This window comes from Bemisia tabaci, chromosome 7, assembly GCF_918797505.1.
Source record: "Bemisia tabaci chromosome 7, PGI_BMITA_v3".
Classification (NCBI taxonomy): Eukaryota; Metazoa; Arthropoda; class Insecta; order Hemiptera; family Aleyrodidae; genus Bemisia; species Bemisia tabaci.
Window position 1 is genome coordinate 24,158,164 of NC_092799.1, and position 25,199 is coordinate 24,183,362.

Genomic DNA, 25,199 nt, shown 5'->3' on the forward strand with positions numbered 1-25,199 from the left:
TGACTTTACGGGCTTACGGGCTTTTTACGGATTGCGCGCCGGGCAGTGGTTTCGGCGGCCAAAGGTGCGGCCGAAAAGTGAAGAGAAAAAGGTCAAATGAGGTGCACTTCTAAAAGTCATCATTGGACGAACTTCACTTGACTTTTGGCTCAACGAGGTGCTCATCAACAATCATTAGGCGAAGAATAGGGTTGACCTCCGGACTTCACATTTTCTTCACCTGATTTGATTGTACACACTCTTCGTGCGGAGTCTCTGGAACATTTAGTCTTTGCAAGTCTCCTCATACATCGGAGACCATTGAACAGATTATGCTCCCTCTCAAACCTTTACGTGACACCTCCGCGTGACGTAAGCGTGACGTCACGATGACAAACGGCATTTTTCGGTGGATTTCGCCCGATTTCGAGCGGGCGGGGCCTCCCGTGCGACGGTCCCGGTCCCAGAGCGTCCGAGTCCAAGTCCGGCCGACGACTCAGCATAGCACTCAACATAGCGATCTGCGACAATCTTATTTACAGAGGTTGCCTACTCGCCAATATAAATTACCCGAGGAATTCTCTCCGTCTCCATTTCCATCCCCCCGCCCCCCACCCCCCTTTGTTGCTCACGCACCCTTTTCCGCTCCGGCCCCCCTCCCTCCGGGGGGAGCCCCCGTCCCTCGCGAGCCGCGGTCCGGCCGTCGCTGCGTTGCCAGAATGACGGGTAAGAGTCGCGCGGCTCTCCGCTCTCGCCGCCGGGAGAAATGGAATCTCCTTCCTTGTTTTCGTTCCGACCTCCGATTCGGTTTGCTACGTTGGAGGAACGTCTCCGAACCTCATTCGTTTCCGCTTGGGCCCTTCTATTTGCTGCGTTATTTTCCATTTAACTTGCGTTTCCTCAAAATTCCCGACATTTCCTCAATAATCAGTGAGAATGACAACACACCAACACTAACTTTAAAATTACCAACTTTCATTAAAAATGCCAAATTTTCATGGAGGTCATTAAGGCTGGCACATCTACTTCAACATAGGCCTACAGAGTGTCTTTAAGTACTTGTGCTTTAGCACCTATAAAAGCTTTCTCTTCGACTAACGTAACTTATTCGCCTATCGCGCAGTTTCTTATTTCTTGAGAATTTTCATTTTTCGAAGTTGGTGTGTTTTTATGAGAGTCAAAAAGAGTACTCCTACTGGCCTCTTAGCGACAGGTGGAAACCTCTGCGCCAGAAGATTCAACCTTTTCTTAAGGACAATTATAAGGGAGCAAAGACCATCACTCTTTTCTCGGTTGTTGACCTATCTACGGGTGGATAATTAAGTTCGAATGGCGTCATGACCCACACAAGTTTGCCAAACTTCGGTATATCCGCGAATCGGAATACCCAACACGTTGTTCAACATCCACCTAGTAGGTAAGCCAACAGTTGAATGATGTAGTCCCGAAAGTAAAAGTTTCCCCCATTGTCAGAATAGCAAAGGAGGGTCTCTCATTATTCCTGGTTTTAATTCCCACCACTTCCACGAGAAGAGAGGCACGAAAAAAAGAACGCGAGAAGAACAGCGAGAGCGTGACAACGCAGGGCCGAAGAGTCCGTTTAGCAGGGATTTCGACGACCACAATTGTCTAATGAGATCGTTCGCCGGGGATCGGGATGTACCCAAAGGAGCCTACCGCCCGGCCCCCCACCCCCGCCTTCCACCCCCGTCGCCCCCGCGCCGACGGGTATCAGATAAGGCCGAGGCGACTCCTGTCCCGGGCCTAAATACTCTCGATAAAGCAATTGCAGCTTCAATTAAACGATGCCATGACTTGAAGCCCACCTATTATTAACCACCGATCGGGGGCCCAGATAACACTCGGACTAGCGCTCCTGGTCGGACTGCGCATGCGCGCGCGGCCCTAACTCACCGGGAACGGCCAACACGGAGACCCGTCCTCGGGAAAAACACCGTATCCACCTTCGGATATTGCCAAATCCCTCCCTAATCCCTTCGATTTTTAAAGGTGGATCATGAATATTGTTCCTTGAAATTTTCAGATGCTTTAAAGAGAATTGCGAACAGAATTCTTCTATTTTTCGACGGAAAAAAACCAGCTAATTTCCCTTAAAATCCGGACTGTGGCGAGGGAAATTTGGCAGCGTCTGAAAGCTCATACGGCGTTCTTCCGTAGTACGGTAGCGCGAACCCGGGCGCCCGCTTCCGAGAACAATGCAGGTGCTTGATGAAAGCAACAACACTTTTTGTCTCGTCCCCACAGCCCTCCCTGGCCCAGGCCGCTGAACCACCACCGTCCTGACTAGAACTTTAGAATCTACGTGGGCTTTTTTCATTTGAGTTGCGCGCTTTTACAAATATGTGGCCAAAGGAATCGTGAATGTGGTTTTTTGTCCTCGGCGATTCCCGTGTAACTATGTGGGGTTTTCATTGGAGCTTCCATTCGGCGAGAGGGGTCATTCAGAGTGATTTCCACACCTACGAGTGCACAGTCACCTGGGATTGCTTACCTCTCCAGGGACACCAAGTTTCAGACGGCTACCGTGAATTTAAACCACTCAATTCGTCGAGCCCCAGGCCGAGGAACGTTTCCAACAATTTCAACATTGCTGAAGTTCCACTCGCAATTTATATTTTAACAGGAAAACTGTTGGGAAACACTTCCAACTGGAATTTTCCTCTCGTTTCGAGCTGAAATCAGTAAAAAATTGGATGCGTTTATTGCGGTATCAAATCCTTGTTAAAAATGAATTGTTTGAGTTAATCTTGGCATCCTGTACTGAAGTTACGACGTTCCTTCGCTTGGGAAATGACCAGTGGCGTGACGTAAATGATCGATTATCGATATCTCCGCCACTTGAAGCTATGGTAAAGAATCGATTATTACGGTGTTCGTCGCGAACACCCTGTTAATCGATCCTTTTCCATAGCTTTAAATGGCATATCAATCGATGTATCGCACAGGACGCCACGCCGCTGCATCCGATCGATGCGAGCTCTCTACTCGCATCCCCAGAATCACGTGACCGAGTCCCGCGCATTCATGGTTGCCTACCCCTCGCGGAGCATCAAAAGTCAAAACCGCAGGAACTCGGCCCCGAGGCCCTTTCCACGCAGCGCTCGGGAGCCCTCCACGGGAGAGAACCACGCAACTCCGTCGGGAACCCGCGGTAGATCCGCGGTTTTTCCTACGCACGGTAGCCAACTCGTGCAATAAAATGCTACTATTTAACACGCGTTCGAGCAGGGAAAAGTGGTGGATCTGGCAACGCTGTTCCTCAGCACGGCAGCCTTGTGTCACGGTCGGGTCCGCCGCCGTCGCCCGCCTCGGGTGGAACCGCAGCGCCGCCGTAGCGGCCGTTAGTGTTGGCAAACAAACGCACGAGAAACGCAGAGATATGCATCGGGAACTGTAACGTTATATTTGATACACCTCACAAGAATGAACTGACAGCGGCGATTATTATTGTGTGCCTTACACACAGTCATCCCCCCCCCCCCCCCATCGTTGCCACGGGAGCCCCCCGCACCATTCAGTCGGCTGACTCGCTGCCGCGCTAAGGTAAAACGCCGTAAGCGCTTCCGGATGTTGACAAATTTCTCTCGAAAACGTGAAGTTTCTGGGGGACTTGTGACTTTTTTCTTTCGATTTTTTGGAGAGTTCTATTCGCGATTTGATCTAAAGTATCTGAAAATTTCAAGGAAGAATATCGCTGCCACAGGAGCCCCCCACCCCCCCACACCATTCAGTCGGCTGACTCGCTGCCGTGCTAAGGTAAAACGCCGTATGAGCTTCCGGATGTCGCCGAATTTCCTTCGATAAAACGTCAAGTTTCTGGGGGACTTGAGACTTTCTTCTTTTAATTTTCGGAGAGTTCCGTTCGCGATTTGATCTGAAATATCTGAGAATTTCCCCGAGATTGCAGATTTTGATGTTTACTTCATCATATTATTTTAAGGGGCGCTTGGATTAGAAGAAATCTTACGAAAAAGCCAATTAAATCGCTTTTAAACTTGTTCGTATCGCATCCACGAAGACTTAAGCTTTTGGGGTTTCCTTATCATAGGAAACCTCTTTTTCTCGCTGTAGACTTTACGTGTCTTGGTGCGCTTTCGTGAAACTTGGTTCAGTTGAAAGGACTCATTTATTCCAAGAACTGCCTTTGAAGACAATTCTGAGGGGCTGTGTTTAGTTCGAGTCGGACTTTTGGAGTTCACGGGCCCAACAAGGTGTCATTATTAAATTAAACCGAGCCCAATTTAAGAGATTGAGTTCTTAATTATCAGATTCCGACATGGTTTTTTTTTCTCTTTTCGTTCGAACCCGAGGCAAAGGCTCCCGGAACGATGGGCACACTCAAAATGCTGCACGGTGAAAAAACCGGACTCCGCGCTTAAAAAAGCCGCGTCGCGTTTCGTGGAACTAAAAATACACCTGACTTGATTATTCGGGCCTCGACGCTGGTGGCGCAACCTGCGGGAGGAGGAAAACTCGGCCGAAATTCAGGACTTGGGTGTTCCGAGAAGCTCATTTCTCGGAACTCGGAACCTCCATCATCTTTCTTTCGCAGATGCGACCGGAAAGATCGCGCTTCCTCTGATGTAAACGAACAAATTAAAGAAAGAAAGAACGAGTTCGAATCAAACAATCCCTTCAATTAGGGTCGGAAATTCAGAAACACAGCGCCCTCATCTTGCAGCGGATTCCGCTCTGGTCGAGGACCATATAGACCGTATTCGATGACGGTTCGATGTATCGTTTGGTTCAAAACAATAGAGCATAACCTCAAACCAAACTAAAAGGATTTACGTTGGAAAAGCTGAAAATAAGAAAATTCCTATCAATTTCACATTACAATGGCATTTCGTACTCAAAAGAATAAAAAATCTGATACAAAATACCCGTTCCCTCAGATTTCTGAATTCACGTTTGAGGCTATGTTTATGTTTTGAACCAATCTATATCGATACAATCTCACCCGTTTGATGTATCGAATACGATCTATAGCCGGTACGGGCCACTCCTGGCTGCTAAGCCCTATTCACATCATCAAAATGAGCTGATCAAAACGGAACATGGATGCGACTGATGAGTGATGCCCATTAAAATTTAGTCTCTATTTAAACTCTCATCATCCAGGAATCACAGAAGCAAACATAGAAACCCAAACGAAAGTTCCACATCCAAGTAAACGCCATAGGGGAGAGGATCGAGCTTACAAGTTAGTTCACCGGTCGCCCGCCGCCGATCTGGCAGCGTTGGCGTCGGATGTTGCCAGTTGGGCGAAAGCCGAGTACGTGCGCGGAATATCGATGCGCGTGCGCAGTCCGGTGAGTAGTCTGCTTTGCTAAGCTTGGACCGCGCAAGTGCTGCAGAGATGGGTGAGAGAGATACGCGGTTTGTGCGCAGCGATGTGCCCGACATCATTTCCCACCTCACAGCTCCGGTTCTAATTTACACGGCCGTTTTCACACATACGTCGCTACTCGCACGGCACCGAGCCTTTTGCTTTTGCTCCCAAGTACCTGGAGAACGGTTCGCCGTTTAAAGGATCAAAGCGATCCAAGAACGGAGACAAACTTTTTTCGCTGTAGTCCGCATTCGGCAGCTCTTGGCACAAAATTAATGCGTCCCACGCAGAGACAGTGTACTTTACGGATCGTATGCGATAGTGGTTCGATGCATCGTGTGGTTCAAAACAATAGAACATAACTTCAAACAAAGATTTTAGGATTCAAGTTGGAAAACCCGAAAATTAGACAATTTCGAACAAAATCACTTTCATTGCCATTTGGTACTCGAAAGAATAAAAAATCAATCACAAAAGACCCGTTCCCTCAGATTTCTAAATTGACTTTTGAGGCTATGTTTACATGTTGAACCAATCGACATCGATACAATCTCACCTTGTTTGATATATTGAATACGATCTATAGAGACCCTGCAAAGCTATCTTCCTTATAGTGTAAAAGTTAATTTCCGAAGTCAACTTTCAGATTCGCCTGATTCCTGAAGAGTTGAGCGATTGGTTTTGCAATCCTAAGCTGATTTGTAAAAACTCGGTTGGCAAAGTGCTCGCCCCGACATTTATCAGTTATCAATAGGCGAATTACCTATATTTGATTTCTTTGTTCAACAAGTTACTCATCCATCATCATTAGACAAAAAGTAAGTGTTGACCTCCGACTTTTGCCTCGCCCGATTACACTGTTCAGAGAGTTAGTGCGAGGTTTCTAAAATTTGCTATCTCTGAACGTGAAATGGACCGTAAAGCCGAAAAACTTAAGTTAAAAAATTTGAACCACTGCTCATAGAAATCAATCACGAGTATTCTGACATATAAAATTCCAAACCTGACAGGTGTTATAATTGCTGAAACTCGCAGTTCAAAAAAATTTGGCACAGTAATTGTTTCTGATATGTGAGGGTGATTTCCATCAAGAATTTGATTTTCGATACTCCGACCTAACCAAAAAATGTTACCGTTGACAAGCGACTCTTCGCACACCACCCGTCAGAAGTTATTTTCTCGAATGAGGTCACCATGCTTCGGCATGAAAGGTCAAAAGGCACGAAGCGTCAAACGGACGGAATAAAGAATCATATCTTGTTTTCTTCTTCCGCATAAAATTAACGGAGGACGAAGCAGTTCGATCGAAGTTTATATTATGACTCCAACAAAAGCAACGGAGGATCGAATGCGAAGTCAAATAGGAATCGGCAGGTCCAGTGATCAACAGCCCAAACCGAACAATCAACACACTTGATTCGATCGCTTTTAGTCAAGACGAAATTATGTCAACTTCGGCAAGAATCCTCGATCGCATGCCAGTGTGTGTCCATCGGAGCCCATCTGGAAAAGAGGCTCTGTTCGCATGATAGCAACGAATTTTCTATCAACCGAATCGAATATTTTTCTGTCCTAATGAAGAACGCCGTAAGAGCGTTCCGACATTGCCAAATTGCTATCGATAAAATACGAATTTTCAAGGAAACTTATTAAATAATGGGAAAAAACCAAAAAAACACACACTTCTCGGCTTGGTTTTCCCCGCGAAATGGTGTGGACCCAGCACGATTTCTTCACCTCATTAAGTATATTCCTTCTATTTATCTATTCAAATATAGTTAAGTGCTCATTTATTAGTAAATATATTCTGCCTCTTTACTTACTAGTACTTCTTGAATACATTCCTCTCTTTATCTCCTTAAAAATATTTCAAAAAAACCTGATTTATCAGCACAGCCTTTAATTTTTTTTCTCCGTATTCTTAAAAGAATTTTACTCCTAAAAACTAAAACTAAACCCTTTTTTTAGAAGTTCGATCCAACGTATCTGAAATTTTCCAGAGATTACATTCATAATGTTATTCAAAGATATATAGCATCTTATCTACAGCGGCGTGGTGCGCTTTGCGATACATCGATTGATCTGCCATTTAAACCTGTGGAAAAGGATCGATCATCAGGGCGTCCGCAACGAACACCTAAATAATCGATTCTTTGCCATAGCTTCACATGGGAAATATCGATATATCTCGAAGCACGCCACGCCACTACTTATCTAGGGCAAATTTGGCAACGTCCGTGTGTCATACGGCGTTTTTCCGTTCCGACTCCACGACGCGGCATGATTTATATTCGGCGTAATGGCCCGGCCGAGAGCGCACTCAAAATTTGCCTTTGCGTCGTAATTAATTGTTCCCAGGGGAAGGATGATTAATTCTGATTAACGTTGAAAGGTTTGACTAAAAAACGCGCGCTGAGGGGAGCGAGACGGAGCGACGCGCGCAGCCCCGCGGAGCGAGAGAGACGGAGCCGGGGTTTCGGATCGCGGCGGATTCCTGGCATTTTTCCCCGCGCCGGGAACTTTTTTCGGGGCGACGTGGCAACGCCCGCGGGCGGGAGGGAAAAAGTATTTTATATGAAAATCAGAGCCGAGTTTATAATGAGATTCCGGGCTCAAAAACGAGTTCAGATGTTGGGATCCGTCTTTTTCTTTCCTTTTCCCTCCCGCGGGCGCTCTCCGTTGACTCGGGCGTTTGGCGGTTTCGCTCTGCCCGGCCGCGGCCGGCGTTCGCGGTTACCACTTGCACTTCGCAAAGAACGTAACTACATTCCAAAGTTGCCAAATTTCCCCATCGCACATTGCATTTCCACCGGGAGAATTTCGGGCGTTTCTGACTGAAAATTTCACCGATTTTTACTCTGATCTCATGCAAGAATCAGGCAAATTTTCGACCAAAATTGCACAGGTACAATCTTGTAAATGAGTTTTTGCTGCAATTTTGCAACCGGGGATTGAGGTTTCTTCGTTTCCCTCACGAAAGAACGTAACTAAATTTCCTGTTGCCAAATGTTCCCTCACACATTGCATTTTTACTAGGCGAATTTTGGGCGAATATAACTAAAAATTTCATTGATTTTTCCTCTGAGTCTCATGTCCGAAGTCAAACAAATTTTGAGCGAGAATTGCACGGCTACAATCTTGTAAAACATTGAATAGTTTAAGTCAGTTTTGCAACTTTTGAATGGAGTTACGCTCTTTCGTTGGAGAAACAGCGTTCTTAGAAAGACACTGAGCGAAAGTGGTCTCTATATTCAAGAGAAACAGGAGAGTCTCCAGAGACTTGAACGCTGGGCAAGAAAAGTCAACCAAATGCAGGAGTCAATTCAATGATGTTGTCTAATACGGAGCCATTGGGGTAGTAAAAGGGTCGGATATAGTTTGCTACATCAATGCCGCCCCCCCCCCCCCCTAGTTTAGAGTTAAAGATCGTAACTCCATTCTTGGTCCTACATACGTGCCAGCTTTACCATGAATATCATGTATCGTTGGATCAAATTAAAAGCTGTCTCTGAAGCTTTTTCCTGTTCATCTTCTCAAGTTTCTGATGTTGACTTAAGATTTAAATTATCCCTAGGATTATCGAGAAAACTTTAGAAACTGATTCCAAAGGGAAAGCATATTGGTATTATGGCACCCGTAGCAGGTAAGCATCAATGCTTGGGAAATTTCTACTCCATCGAGTACCTCAGGTAAAATTCTAAGTTTAATTTGTTGGGAGGTGATGGTATATATTCTTCCACCGGAGGGATCCCAAATAGAAATATGGCGTGACTCACCTTTAAAATGCAGTCTCCCTTCGCGACGTCTTCCTTGATGGTGACGTTGTAGAAGCTGTGGTCGAAGATGGGTTCGTTGTCGTTCACATCGTGGATGGTCACAAGCACTGTCGCGGAGGACGAGAGTGGCGGCACTCCGTTATCGGTAGCCACGACGATCAACTGCGGCACAGGGTCGGTTTCACAATCCACGTGGAGTCTGGTGGTGATGAGGCCGGACTTGGGATCGATTTGGAACCAGTTCGAGTGCGACTCGGACGACTCCTGGATGGAATAGGTCAGCTCCGAGTTGGTCCCTTCGTCGCGATCCTTGGCCGTCACTTGGAACACCGAGGTGCCGGGCTCGGCCACTTCGAGGACGTTCACGTTGTAGACCTGCTTATCGAACTCGGGCGCGTTGTCGTTCACGTCCGTCACGCGGAGGTGGAACGTCCGAGACGCGTGGAGGGGCGGCGACCCCGTGTCCGTCGCGATCACACTGAGGGTGTAGTTGGGCCGCACTTCCCGGTCGATGGGAAGCGAGACGATGACCAGGTAGATGATGTTGTCCTGGGTGGCCAGTCCGAAGTGCCCTTCGCCACCCTCCAAGGTAACGTTGACGTTCGAGTATTCGGTTTTGGAGTCGGGGTCGTTGACGGAGATCCGGGCGACGAACTCGCCGGGCTGCGCCATTTCCGAGATCTTGGGCGTGGCGTCGTCGCTGAGGAAGATGACGTTGATGGTCGGCTGGTTGTCGTTGACGTCCGTCACCTTGATGGAGACGAAGGCGGTCGTCTCGAGAGGCTGGACGCCGCGGTCCTTGGCGACGACGACGAGCTCGTGGATCTCCTTCGTCTCGAAGTCGAGCTGCTTGTCGACGGAGATCTGCCCGGTCTTGGGGTCGATGCGGAAGAGGCCTTCGCGATCGGACTGCCGTCGGTTGATGGAATACTCGACTTCGCCGTTTCTCGCCGGCGTCGATGTCCGTGGCGAAGACCTGGAGGACGCTCGTGCCGACGGTGGCGTTCTCGGGCACTTGGGCGAAGTAGCGGGACTGGTTGAAGATGGGCTGATTGTCGTTGACGTCCTGGATGGTGATGTTGACGGTCATGGAGCCGCGGAGGGGTGGGCTCCCGCCGTCGAGGGCCTCGATGATGAGGCTGTAGCCGGCGGTGGTCTCCCGGTCGAGGAAGCCGTTGATCTGGAGGTCCAGGTAGAGGACGCCGTCCCGCTCCCGGTGGGACGAGAGGCGGAAGGCGTTGTTGACGTTGCCGGAGACGATGTTGTAGCGTTGGGTGTTGTAGATGCCGAGGTCCAGGTCGCGGGCCGGGTGGAGGGTGCGTTTGACGTCGCGCGGGGTGTTCTCCGGGAATTCGATGCTCATGACGGGGCTCGGGAAGGTGGGCGCGTTGTCGTTCTCGTCGAGGACCTGGACGACGACGCGGATGTTCTGCCCGCTGGCCGGGATGGCGACGAGGGAGTAGGCGGCCCTCGTCTCCCGGTCCAGCGCCACCTTGGTCCGGATCTCGCCCGTGTTGGCTTCGATGCTGATGTCCGTGTCGACAGCGCTTCCGGGGACCGGGACGATGAGGTACGGCGGCCCGCTGTCCGACGACGAGCCGTCCCCGATGAAGCCCACCCGGGTGCCCACCGGGGCGCCCTCCGAGATATCCAGTTCGCGCAGGTGCTCGCTCCCTGCGCCGGCACTAGCAGCGGCCAGTACGAGCCACAGACTCACGCACAGCTGCACAGCGCCACTCATAACGTCACCACGGCGCCGACCTTTGTTTTGGCTTCATTCCTCCACACCCCTGCAACACACAAAATACCACGCAAATATTACTCATCCGCTCAAAACAGACAAGACAATCAAGATATACATGACGAGGCATCAAAGTTCCCCGAGACGATCAAAAACCGGCAACGGAAAAGGGATACGTCCCTGGAGCTTTCAGGATGACTCCTCCAAGCTCAAAGCTCAAAGCGTAAATAATTATATCGTACTTGCAATGTACGTACGTTGAAACATATTTTTCTCCTTCTTTTAGTTCAAAGCTTTCAGCGAAAAATCTGTTGAAATTAAAAAAAAAGTTCTGGCTGCGAAAAAATTCGAGGTTCTGTAGCAAAATTTCATGACTCGTAGATTTTCCCCAACTTTTCGAGAACATGCTACCCTCTTTCCACGCACAGCCATCTGCGGATCGATAAGGAAAATATGGAGCGGGGCTTCCTTCCGCTAGTATCTGGCCAATAAGAACTGAGGTGAGGCTGAGACTGACGAATGAGAGACGGAAGATGCAAGAGGAATAAGGGGAGGGGCGGACGGGAGAGGCAGATCGGGTCGAGAGTCGAGAGCGGAGGAACCGGGCCTCGGAACAACAATGTTACACAAGAGTGAGATTGTTTGTCAATGGAATGCCAGAAGAAAAAATAGTATGCCGTATGGTAGTGGCACCTCGCACAGTGGAATCAATTTTCTGTTTCGCCGACCAGCAGACCAGGTGGAGGAAATGGGCCTACTTACCTGGGTAAATAGGCCCAGAAAAAAATGACTTCATTTAAGGTGAATCTATTACAGTAAGCAAACATGGAGATAATATTGAACTAATATCGCTCAAATACTAGTTTGACTTTCAATTTCAGGCAGAAAACGCCTGAGCGCAGAAAAGGGCGATCCAGCACGCCTGTAACACATTTCAGCTGTTCATTCCTAAAAAAATCTCATTTGGAGATCCCGAATTCAAGCCATTGGCGGATCCAGCAAATTGGCAACATTGTTTTTCTCCTTTTAAACCTATGGAAATTTATCGATTCTTGGAAGGGCCAGGTGCTTCGACAAGGATCGATTATTTAATATAGGTTTAAATACTGCTGAGTTGGAACGTGCAATCAACCGTTTGGTTTGAATGGCCGACGCAATATTTCCGGTCCTCAACTTTGACCTTTATTTTAGGGTTTGCAAAATATACAAGAGAAAAATCAGCTGAAATGTGCCTTTGGGTGGGACGGATCCTTTTTGGGCAAATTCTCACTGAAACCAGTAATATAGCGGAGTTTATAGATGACCCAAAGTGTTGTCAGATCCGGCAAGTCTCAAGTATCCTTAAGAGATACTTGCTGACGGTGAGAATACATGCCTGATTGGGACATTAAAGAGGGTGAAATAAGCTAGATACGAATAACCTTCCACTGTCTTAGGAAAGCCTCTCGCTCTTGTATCTTTACGGGGTTATGATTATGGTTATATAGGAATAGCTTGGTTCAAAATCCGGAAAATCCAGTATATAATTCAAACAAATTTCAACTGGAACTTTAAGAGTTAACTCGATCAAAATTCTCCAGACATCAGAAATTTAAAGGGAAGAATAGACGGAGATTCTTTCACTTGGTAGATGCCCTAGCATCTACATCTCCATCTCAGGCTCCATCTTGAATTCTGTACTCACAATAGAGTATCTCTTCCTCAAAGAGAGTGATTGCTTAAAGAGCGGCGGTAACTCGGTAAAAGCTCCGAATTATTGCTTAAAGAGCGGCGGTAACTCGGTAAAGCTCCGAATTTCAACCCGCGCGATAAACCATGCATCTCGGTCACTAAAAGCAGAGTTTCTCGCCCACTTTGCCATGGCACATCAGTGGAAGATGGACCGAGCGACTCAGCGTTGTCAAATTCATCGAAAATTCCAATTTTTTGTTAAATCGGTCTGACGAGCGTGACTGGCACACGACTTAACGTCATTGGTTCGACCGTTGGGCGTGAATGATGATTATTTTCTCGGTCATGGAATCCTACTAAGACAAAATGACGCAAGGGAGATCCGTATGTATATTTATGCATGAGTTCTTGAACACTGAAGACTTCTCTGTTACCGAAACCGATGCGGAAAAGTTCGATTCCGCTGAAATCCTGATTCCTGAACCAAAGATAGTTAATTACCAATCATTTAATTAAAAATCCAAGAGAAGGAGGAAATCCAGAAATCCTTAAACCATAAATAAAAATTATAATTTTTGTACTTAAATTTAAAGAACTAAATTTAAATTGATTAATATAAAAAATGTTATACTTAATCAAAACATTAATCAATCAACAAAGCATAGCTGTGTATCTTACAAAATAATGCAAAAAAAAACTTAACCTAATCCTAAATGAATCCTGATTCCGCCCGTTCAGATTTCGGAAGTTGTGCGTTGTCAAAGTTCGAGCACGGCGAGGTACTTGATTTCGAGTGATTTTTTTCAGGCCTTTCGACCGATCAGTTTATCGTTATTTTCATTTTATGACGGGAAATATTATAATTTCCCACTTGAATTTTTACCGTCTGATTTTAATTAATACCTGATTTTGCGTAAAATTTGCATCGATGTTAAAATTTTGCCCGACGTTTGCGAAAAGAAAAAAAACTGATATTGAATTAACGGCAATAAAATGAAATAGAACAAGATTCTGACGTCTCTAAAAACATCGCGGAAAAATAAAAACTTCAGGATTTTCAGATAGTAAGTTTAAAGTAATTCCACGGAAGTCGATCAGTTTTTTGACAACCCTTAAAATCAGTTCTTATAATTTTTATTATACCTTTATACCGACCACGTCATAAAAATTCTTTAAGTCGTTATATTTTTTACGTGACTTGTTTTTCCCAAGATGATCAATGAATCCATCCTTTCTGCATATCCAGTTTGAATATTTTCTTGTGGGAAGACCGAAAAATGTACACTCAAAAAGCGGGCAAAATCCGGACAGATTCCCGTGAAAATTGGTATATTCTTCAATCGGCCAAAAATGATTATTCCTGAAAGTAGGGAGAACTTAACTCCGGCCCTTGACCTGAAAGTTGTTCTTGAAGAGTAAGTTCTTATCAGGTTTTTACTAAAATTTTGGTGACCTTAAAAAGGCCCTCGTGAGTTGGGGAGGGAATAAAAAACAGGAAAAGATTAGCAGATTTCAGTCGCTCGAGTTGGAGACGATGACCTTCCGATTCATTCACAAGTTCAGTTTGTTCCAGTTTCCCGATTTTTTCCAATTAATCAGGCCCTGGAATCCTGGAATCCCGCGATTTGGCAACCCCGAGGGCGAGATTATATTTGGGCGTGCGATTGCAATGCCGATAAAAGCCTTGGTCCACGGATGCGACATTCGACAAACCAGGCCCATCATTTCAAGACTGTTGACCTTTCTCTATCTGAAATTTTTTTCTCTTCCTCTCTCGCTCCCCCGCCCTCTCCCCTCTCCGAGCTCTCCGTCTCTCTCGCTCTCCCACCCGGCCGCCTGATTTGCATTTCAATGTTCCAATAACGATATGATACCGTTCGAAATGTCAAATGAAATTTATTCTAAAAAGTGTCTTTATATGTTTACACAGCCACACTAATATTTAAGTCAGCGTAAGTATCGACGCTAACACGGACGGAGCCTACTCACACAGGCGCAAGTGCACTCGATTCACGCCGAGGCGCTTCTAAAATAAACGAGAATAATTAACGTCTCTCGGGTTTTTCTCTCTTTTTTTTTGGTGATATTGATTGAAAAGGCCATAAATCCTCCGGCCGGAGAGGGCCGGGTTTTTTCGGCCGCTGATTGCGCTAAATATCCACGGGTACATTAGGGTTTTTGACTGTGATGTACGAGTTTACTTCGATGCTTCTAGCCGGAGAAATTGCGCAAGGGCGACCCAATCATGACACCTTCCCCACTCTGCCCTGCTCAAGAAAAGCACCGTAAAAGATCCATCAGCTATTGCCCGATTTCCTTTGATAAAATAAGAATTTTTAGGCTAGGCGGATCCAGGGGAGGGGCCTAGGGGGCGTGAGCCCCTCCCATCCGCCCGAAAAAAAGGATGAAGAAAAGGGTAACAAAGGAACGGAGAAAAGATAAAGGGAGGACGCTTAGATATGGTAATTATTCATGACAAAATTGACTCAATTTGCCTATTAGATGCTTTAGAATTTTGAAAATTTTCTAGAGGGGAGCCTCCTGGATCCCCGTTACGCCCAACCCGTTCCAATTGTCTGGATTCGTCTATGATTTTCAGGAAAGCTTGTAGATATTTTTTTTGTCATATATTTTACTTTCACGGAGAATTTTATTCGCACTTTAATTTGAACTATCTGAAAATTCCAAGGAAAAAGATCCAAAAGTTTTTTCAAAATTAAATATTTTACCGGAGGAAATTTTCAACATTTGAATACTCATGAGGAGTTTTTCCAAGTGCGCTCTAACACCTACCCAAATCTTTCGGAGACTTTAACGCAGAAGTAGAAAAGTAGCCACCCTCTTGTATCGTGTGTGTGTCCAGCACATCAGCCATTTCATATTTTTGTATTTGGCCGTGTTCATACGGCGTTTTTCCGAGCAAAACAGCTCTAGTCTTCGAGAATGACAAAAAATTGATATTAATTTTTTACTAACTATCCCGGCAAACTGACACTTCATCAGGCACTTTGAAAAATGGTTCAATTTTGCCCAATTCCTCCTAGCAAGCTGCAATTTACAATGAGGATCTTGGGCATTTCCGAGTGAAAATTCCACTGATTTGTCCTCTGATCTCGTGTAAAAATCAGACAAATTTTGAACAAAAATTGTACATGTATATTCTTATAAAAATTGAATTTTACAACCTTAGAATGGAGTTGCGTTCCTTCTTCCGGAAACGACGTACTGTGTGGAAGTAAGTCGATTCATTTGCGATATATCGATTGTTCTGCCGTTTGAACCTACGGAAAAGGATCGATAAACAAAGTGTTCGCAACGGACACCTTATCAATCGATTATTTATCACAGTTTCAAATAGCAAATATCGATAATCGATCATCCACACCTCGCCACTGCTTCGATGAGACCGACGACTCGGCTCCCGACCGGAGCATGCGCATGCGCGCTACGCAAACGCTCCAATGGCGTGGCGTGTGATACATCGATTGTTGTGCCATTTAATCCAATGGAAAAAGATCGATAAACAGGGTGTTCGCAGCGAGCACCTTAATAATCGATTCTTTACCATAGGTTTAAATGGCACAACAATCGATACATCGCGATTCACGCCGCGCCACTGAAACGCTCCTCAAACTCAAACGCAAACGCGAGCTGAGTGAATCAATTATTCGACGCGAAAGCGCTGAAATGAACGGTGGAAGCGGTTTAAGAGGCTCAGCAACAGCCGTAGAATAAAACCATCACATAACTACTATCATAATTATACGCCGATATTAAGAAACGCTTACGCGGAGAGACAGTAATAAGCATGGTAAAACAGTTATCTACCGGCTCTACCGGCACCGAACGCAGAGATGAGTCCGCAACGCGGGGCGAGGCTCCGTGGGGGAGCGAGGGGGGCTCTCTAGCCCCCCCCCCCCCCCCCTCGTCCGCCTTGCCTCCGAGCGGGACCTATAAAGGTTACTAGGCCCGGTGCGAATGCGAACAGATAACGAGAATGCATCGCGCATCGGCCCAGCGCCAGGGCATAGTGCTGGGGCCCCCTGCCCCCCCCCCCCCCCGGGGGGGGGGGGGCTCACCACTGGAGCACCGATACCTGCAGCAGAACTCGATGCTGAAAGCATGTCTTTTATTTCGTTTGAGATAAATTCAGCATTTTACCTTAGCTGGGTGGTCTATCGATTCAGGGACGCGAAAAACACGAGATTCAGGGTCGCTTTTGGATAGGGGCGATTTCGATGAAATGCTAATGCTGCCTGAAGAAAAATGGACGATTTTCTACTAGTAATTTTAAGACCGAACTCAAAATGGTAGTGATGGGTCGGAAAACTCATTTAATAAGCATTTTCATGGATAACTTTTTGATGCGTATGCGCAAAAGCTCCGCTTACCCCTGCGGGTTTGATAGCATTTGGGTGCGCCCTCGAAGACGAGAGATTAGAAGCAAGCTATGAACAGATACTGAAAAATTTGAGTAAATTGTTCGCAGGCTTCTCCGCTCAGATTAACACTCCGATTGTAATTCGCAAAATACAGATTTATGAATCGCCATGTTTAAAACAAGGATTAAATTTCAAGAAATTGCTGTAATTTCCCTCCCTCACCAGTAACAACCCCCTCCTATCCAATTTTTCTGGATCCTAAACCCGGTGGCCGTACCCTCCCTATGAAGGTCCTCCAATGGCGACAAGACTGCCCTGCTCGGAAAAAAGGGCACACGTGCATAAGGATTCCACTGGAGATATGCCTTTTCAGCAAGAGGCGTTCAACATAGGCACGAAGAGCGGAGGCCAAGAGCACCTGACATACTCCGCGATCTTGGTCCATTGAGGGCGAAACAATGAGCACGAGGGGAGGAGGAGGGGCAACGGGGGAGGGAAATGGAAAGGGATGCTGCGACCCGCCGCCAGTGAACTCATTAATATTTCATCGAACAGGACGGAGGGGAGAGGGGACGACCATTAACTCCCGGCCAAGGCACCGAGTTTCACCTTTTTCCTCCGGCGAACTTTCAACCTTTTTCCTCGGGTTTTTTCATTCACCCCCCCCCCCCCCCTCCGTCAACCCTCTTCCATCCAGAGCCCTCGACTTCCTTTCGAAGAATCAGCTCCGTGCACCTGCCCCGATGGAAAAGTTCTGGACGCATTCTCAATGAGCGCTTTCTCAGGAGTCCTCTATCGCATTGATCGTTAAACAGGGTGTTTCCTAAAATTTCATTTCGAATTTTCCAGATATTTTTCACCCAAAAAAGTTAACTTTTCCTAGATACAAACCAACTTATTCAAAGAGTAGAATCAAATGTTTTGAAGCCGCATGCATCCGAAAAATGCTCGATACAGGGTTGACACAGAATTCAAAGAGTGAAATTCCTTGACATCTCCCTGATTTCTCTGTCACATTTCGGTAACATTCCGTGACAATTGAGGATATGCTAGATGCTTAAAGAGACATGATTTGAAATCGTTTTCAGGCAAAATTTGTTATTCAAAACATGAAACCTATTCTAGAAAGTAAATAAAGGTGATTTCACGATTTTTCCCTGACATTTTTGTCATTTTTTCTGACATTTCAAGATTTCCCTGACTTTTTAAAATTCCTTAACGTTTCCTTGACAGTGGCAACCCTGTTGATATACTCGGTATTTCCTGATCAATGACCGATTTTCCTGAAATTTGCCCGGTTTGTTCTTGATTATGTAAAATTTTCTGATATTTTCCAGATTTCCCGGTTTTTACTGACTGTCTATTAATTCTTTAAAATGTGTAGACCCTTTTATTATACTTACATAGGGAAAAGAGAATCTTTAAGAATGAGAAATAGACCACAAGATGCGAAACAGAAAAACTGCATCTCCGAAAACATGGGACTTAACCTTTTAATTACTCCCAGCAATGACTAACCCATTTCTGCTTCCGGACACGTGAGCTAAGAGAGAACTCTTTCCAGGAAAGAGTCATCGCATAACTCGATTAATATTGTCCAGGAAAAAAAAAAGGATCGCCTTGACAGCTGGCCGAGGTATTTCTGGGTAACAAGAAAACAAAAATTAGCGAGAGAGGAGTTAATTAATTCGGCGACGCAGAGACAGCAACATTGCAGTGCTGAGGAGGAACGCAGTATGAGCTTCTGGACATTGCCAAATTTTCTTCGTTAAAATAAGAAATTTCGAGAATTTCTCTCACAATTTCGTTGGTCATTTAATCAAAAGTTTCTACCATTACCAAGAAAAAATATTCACGACTTACTTTGGAAATTGATATTTTTTCCAATGGTGGAAAGGGGGGGGGGGGGGCTGTCGACCAGTGGCGATTTTGCAAGTTCACAAAATTGTTTTCCCCTCCATTGAAATCCATTAAAAATATCGATCCTGTGTGAGGCAAGATGCCTCGCCAAGAATCGATTGTTTTACAAACATTTAACCGGAGGAAAACCAGTGTTGCCAACTTTCAGGAATCCGCCAGTGCTGGCAACGTCCGAATGCCTGTGTGCGATCTCCTTCCGTTGAAGGGTACAACAGGACCTTTGGAGGGGGGAGGGGCTTTAGATGCACCGTACAATGGAGGATTGAAGGCGACTCAATGGAGGGCTACGAGGGCCTCCCACGGGCAGAAGTAGAAAAAGAAGAAGTTGGGTCATCGGCCTGAAATTCGGGGAATCGTTTTCGAGGGTAACGAGAAGAACAGCGCTGTGGTCGCTGCTGGCGGGACGGTCAAAGCCGCCGAAACTTTCGATCGATTTACCTCGACCAGGAAAATGACTGGTGACTCTGCAAAACGTTAATTGGACGGCGCGGCGTTTATCGAAAAAAGAACCACCTTCCTCCACCTGGATCAGGAACGACACGCCTGCTGTTAGATCCTTAATGAAAATAGGTGATTTCACGAACAGTCCACGCCACTTATTGCTGTTTTAACGGTCATCCATCTTTCGTGGGGTAATGCACTCGAAAATTCTCGTCGAAGACGACTCTCCCGCGCTAGCACCACCGTTTTTCATTCACTTTGAACCAAAATCTGCACTGGGCGAGGAAGCATTATCAACGGAGGTATCAACCGTCGAAAAACACAATGTATGATGTCATCCACCAAAGTAGTTGGGTCAAACCGTCTAAACACGATAACTGACCCACTCTCATTTCGAGAGCTCACACTGAAAAAAACTCGGACCGTGGAAGCCGTATAGACATACCGCCTGCGTTCCGGGCGTAGCAGCCGGAGCAGTCAAAGCTACGCCTCCAGCACCCGGAACTTTCGGCCTCTGAGCCCGGAACGGGCGGTATATCCACATAGCCTGTAACTTTTTTTCCGGTGCATTATGTGCCTCTGCATTTATTTCCCGTGCAGTCGAATCGAAGGGGGAACATTTACGATAACCCCTTACCTACACTTCTCCGGGCAGAAGAATAATGCGATCATCGCTGCAGTAGACATGCATGGAAATTTGAGGAGGGAGAACTACTGTCAAAAAACAGACGGCGGCGGAGGGGAAATTCGACACCATAACGAAGGAGTTGACACAATACTGCCCTTTCGAGGAGGAACCCCGTGGACTCCCATTGAAAACCCTATGGAGATACGCGTTTTTGCTACGGACGAGGGAATAGTTCACTGAACGGATCGGAGACGACTGCGAAGAATACGAGATTTTCCATAGTTGCCGGCTGAGGATAGCCAATATACCAAGTTTTAATTTCAGGTGGTTCTTGTTTGCCCCGTTTTTTAAAGGATTTTATCGGTACTTTGATCCATCTAAAAAGTTCAGGGAACAATATTCAAGGCACTTTTCCAGAGTGAATATTTCAAATGGGGAAATGGCAAAGTCCGTGCGCTCCTAGGGTGTTTTCCCTTGGCACGAACAGTAACGCAATGGTAGCAATAGCTCAATTTTGAATTTGATGTATATATACTGATAAAAAGAAACTATGTGCATAGGTTTGTGTGGAACATAGTTCCTTTTAGCATGAATACGTCCAATTTTTCTGTACTGAGTCTAATCCCCGTGAATGAGAAACCAAAAAATTTAGGATACCACAGACAAACGAACAAAATCAAACTGGGATTTGGAGTGTAGCCGAGTGCTAGAAATAATGTAAAATCTTCTTTAAAAAACTTACATTTCATTAAAAAACTTGGACCGAAGCTTTTCGAAGCAAACGCTTCATCGTCAGGGTCACAAAATCGATATCACAGAAGCCATAATTTAACTCCAAATACCAATACCCATATATTCAGTGCTACTACCTTTCAGACATCGTATTACAATGTTCGCTGATTTTGAAAATAAAAATACCCGAAATCAAGTTTTAGAAGGACCTGGCAGCAAGCGAGCTCGAGAACGGGGGGACGGAATTGCGTGCAGCGAGGTTGCAAGTGAGGGGGCGGTAGACTGGTCTACGAGGAGCGGGGGCATGAGGGAGGAGGGAAGCGCAACGAAAGGTATTTACATGATGAAAAATGTAAATAAGAGATGTAAATAAGAAGAGAAATGCGGAGTGCGGTAGCCGGCCGGTCGATAGTGCCAACCTTATACTCTGGACTTTCTACGTCCGTCGTTTGGGAAAGGAAAACTGAGGAACGGTCACTGGAGTCGGACCCCTTCCAAAAGTTTATAGGTGAGCACAAGATTAAGATTCCAATTCATTAGAAAAAACATCCTCGATAGTTCCGGGTTTACCGGAACAAAATTAGATTCATCTGTAAAACTCCCGGAGAAAATGTCTTACCGATGGAAATTTTCACGCGAAAAGTTCATTGCCCCGCATGGACGTATTTGATAAACTGAGTTCACGGTGATCGTTAAAATTGTTTCTACTGAGAAAAAACTCCGGCTGTGAAAGCCGTATGTACTGACCACACAGACATATCGTCCGTGTTTCGGACTCAGGGGCCGAAAGTTCCGGGTGTAGCACCCGAAGCAGTCGAAGCTGCGGGCCCGGAACTTTCGGCCTCTGAACCCGGAACGGACGGTATATTTATTCAGCCCGTGCTTTTTTCTCAATATACGTAAGAAATTGGAGGAAAATAGAATTAAGAAATAGATACCCCCTTGTTTTGTTACTGACCAACAATAAATTCTCATTGCCAATCGCCTCGTTGAAATCCGAAGAGCCGATCAGAGCCACGGAACCAATCGAATAACTAAATGAGTCTACTGACCGAATGTTGGGGTGGCAAACAAGGGAGTCCCGTACCTTTTTCTGCCTGAAAGACCGCGAGAAGCTGACGGGTCCAGATTCCGGGCGAATCATTTTAGCGAAAAAAACAGTGGCGAGGCGTGAACGATCGATTATCGATATTTCCCTCTTTGAAGCTATGGTATAGAATCGATTATTCAGGTGCTCGTTACAAACACCCTGACTATCGATCTTTCTCCTAATGTTTAAAAGGCAGATCAATTATCGATTTATCGCCACTGGAAAAAAACAATACGATCACCGGATTGGCGCGGGCGGGCGCACACGTTATTGAGTTCTTGAGGGTGGAAGATCGCAGATCTAAACGAATCCATCTCCGTTTAAAAAACCGCAAACGTGAATTACCTGATGAGCCACAGGATAAACGAATTGATATGGAGCCCGGGGGTCAATGAGAAATGAACCTGTCGGGATTCGACATCCACCTACTCTGTCAGGTGCTTTCCTCAGAGGAAAACCGGGCGGCAAACATTACGCATCGCAGATTGCGAATGAGCCGGGGGAAAATCATTTTAACACATGGATGGGCATTCCACAAAAAAGATGAGGATTGAAGGGCGGCTGGCCTGTGGTCCAGGATTTTGGCGCAGGTTCCTTGCAGTGTTGCCGAGTGGGCGATCTAAACACTGGGAAAAAAGTAGCTTGGATCTAGAGTCCAGACTCTTGAAAACAATGACAAGAAAAAATACTCTTGATTCAATCGGATTTTTACTTAAATCAAGAACCAAGCCTCTTAATCTAACCGGAGCGGATTTCCTATTGATTCAAGCAAAAATCCGATTGAATCAAGAGTATTTTTTCTTGTCATTGTTTTCAAGAGCCTGGAATCTAGATCCAAGCGACTTTTTTTCCCAGTGAATGGCACAAAACGAGGAGATACGATAAGAAACAACGCAGCAACGATGAGGCGTAGTGAAAGGAAAATCCGATCTAATGCCCTTAATTTTGGATGGATTCTATCTGAATTTGAATGAAACCGAAGAAGTTTAAAAATTCTGAAGAGTAGGTGGAATTACGTGATTTTAGGACTGAAATTGAGACGTCGGGAGCAGAAAGGGCATTCCTTGGTAATATATACTTAAGAGAGAAATTAATTTAATGAATTTTCTGGAATTTTCGTTTTCAGTATTGAAAATCATGAAGAAAATTCGGTAAAAGTTTCAACGAGTTCCAGACAATTTGCTTTAATCATAATGGATGAAACGTCGGCGGAGATTCTGAGATTCAGAGATTCGCAGATTCTGACACCGTGACCACGAAATGCTCTTTCTGCACCCAACGCCTCAATTATTTTTCCCTAAAGAAATTTCAATGCTGCTGAGTCACTCTTAAACTTACTTCAATAAATAACCTGCATTAAAAATTGTAAATAATCGGCGCTTATTCTCTGGGATTGAATTAAAATTAGACCAAATTGATCAGAAAGTAAGAGATAAACAAAGAAGTCATTTACAGCAGTTTGCGACATGAAATTACAACTTTTCCTGGTTGCAATCATTTCCATGCATTCTTAAATACAGTGTTTCTGATAGTTGATTGGATTGACCCCCCTCGCCCTTCCCTTCCATCCACTCCGAGAAAAACCACTTAGGTCACTGAAGAAAAACCGTGGATAAAAAAGACTCTACTGTAACTTCATTATTTCTGTGCACACATGGCAACAAGAGGTGGAACTAAACCTGCGTTCATAATACGAGGGTGCGTATTGAAAGGCAAGCTAATGCCACAGAAGATTTCGGTCTTCTCAGGACCGCTCTCCTCTCGATACGAGCCTGGACCGTCGATCAAATTAGAGTGATCGAGCTCCCTATTCGACCCACCTCACCTCCTTCCTGCTTTCCGACGGATCCCGAGACAGTGGTAATATAATTCGAAGTACCTCTCTCGAAAGTCGATCGTACGCCCCCTGTTTTTTTGTCTTCCACCAAAACCCAACCTTAGTTCTTGTGCGTCGCTCCACTGTGTTGGGTACTAAAGATCGCAGGAATGCCGCAATCAAGCGCTGAATTTAGCAGCTGAATGTGGAAGTCATCAGTCATCGCCCAACGGCTGAAATATAGCAAATTCTAGTTATTTTCATCCAGATGTGTATCAAATCTACTCAAATAGTTCTGACAAATTCCAAAATTGGTCCGATGGTTGCTGAGAATCGTTGCTGAATTTTGCGCGTCACGCGCAAAATTCAGGCATCGGGCCGATGACTTCCACATTCAAGCCACATACAGCTCCCACATTCAGCGTGTGATTGCGGTGGAAGAAAAAAAATTAACTGCTCTTTTCTTCTGAGTTTTTTGACTGTTTCATTCTTGACTCACTAAACGGAGGAACCAAATCCTGATACCCATGGAATCTTATGGTGATATGACCTAACCTAACCATTATCGAATACGGTCTATTGCTCTGAAAACGGATTTCCTAGATTTTGAGATGGATTTCGAACACTGGAAAAAAAAACCACATTGGATCTAGAGTCCAGACTCTTGAAAACATCGACAAGAAAGAATACTCTTGATTCAATCAGATTTAAGCTTAAATCAAGAACCAAGCCTCTTAATTTGAGCGGATTTCCTTTTGATTTAAGCTTAAATCTGATTGAATCAAAACCTTTTTCTTGTCAATGTTTTCAAGAGTCTGGACTCTAGATCCAATGTTTTTTTTTTTTTTTTTTTTTTTTTTTTTTTTTTTTTTCCCCTAAGTGAAAAGCTCACGGCTGGCAACCCGGCTGGAAGGTGACGATGGCGTCTCTGGCACCCTCGTCTCTCTACCCGGAGCCGGGTGACCGAAGCCGAAGCGGGGCCGGGGATTTCGAACAAATTGGTCCTCGCGGAGTGGAAACGACTCTTCATAAATCTCCGGCTACGTGTTAATTAAACCCCGCTCTGGCTCTTCCCGTTCCCGAATCCGAGGAACACGGCCCACGTCGCCCGGCCGGCGTCCCCTACGCCGCCGACGCCGCGACTCCCCGGGTCCCCCGAAAATGGCATCCAGGCCCGTTGCCCGATCGCCTCCGAACCCAAGACAAATCGTCGTCCCCCGGAATACTGCCGTGCTAAGGAAGAACACCGTATGAATATTCGATAGTTGTCATTTCTTCCATAAAATGTTTATTATTGAGGAAAGGAATAAATATTTTTCCGTGAAATTTTCAGGAACAAGAAGAATGCAGTAAGTGCGCAAAAATTGAAGTCTTTTGAGACGAAGAGACAGTAATCCACAGTATGCCGCGAGAGAGGAGTATATTTACTGCTATCTTGAGTGGGATTGTACCTTCAGGTCAAGTTATTCAAAACTTATTTCGCACTTACTGCTGTAAGATGTCCGTAAGACTAATCTTTTAAGTTCTCTCTCTTTCGGGGTAAGGAGAAAACCGTTCAATCACAAACTAGACGCAGGACTTTCAATGCAAGTCTAGTTTTTTTTGGAGACTTAAACGCTGAAATAGAAAAGAAACACTGGAAAAAAAAACACATCGGATCTAGAATCCAG

The 25,199-nt window shown here is 45.6% G+C and overlaps 1 protein-coding gene across 1 annotated transcript in view; it reads right to left on the reverse strand.

Annotated features, from left to right (window-relative positions):
• The window catches only part of ds (dachsous cadherin-related 1), a 392,936-nt gene that overhangs the window by 291,386 nt on the left and 76,351 nt on the right, over positions 1 to 25,199 (reverse strand). Inside the window, 2 exon segments of the mRNA XM_072302784.1 lie at positions 9,109 to 10,053; positions 10,055 to 10,898. Of these exon segments, the coding sequence (XP_072158885.1) occupies positions 9,109 to 10,053; positions 10,055 to 10,849 (1,740 nt within the window). The 5' untranslated portion in view covers positions 10,850 to 10,898.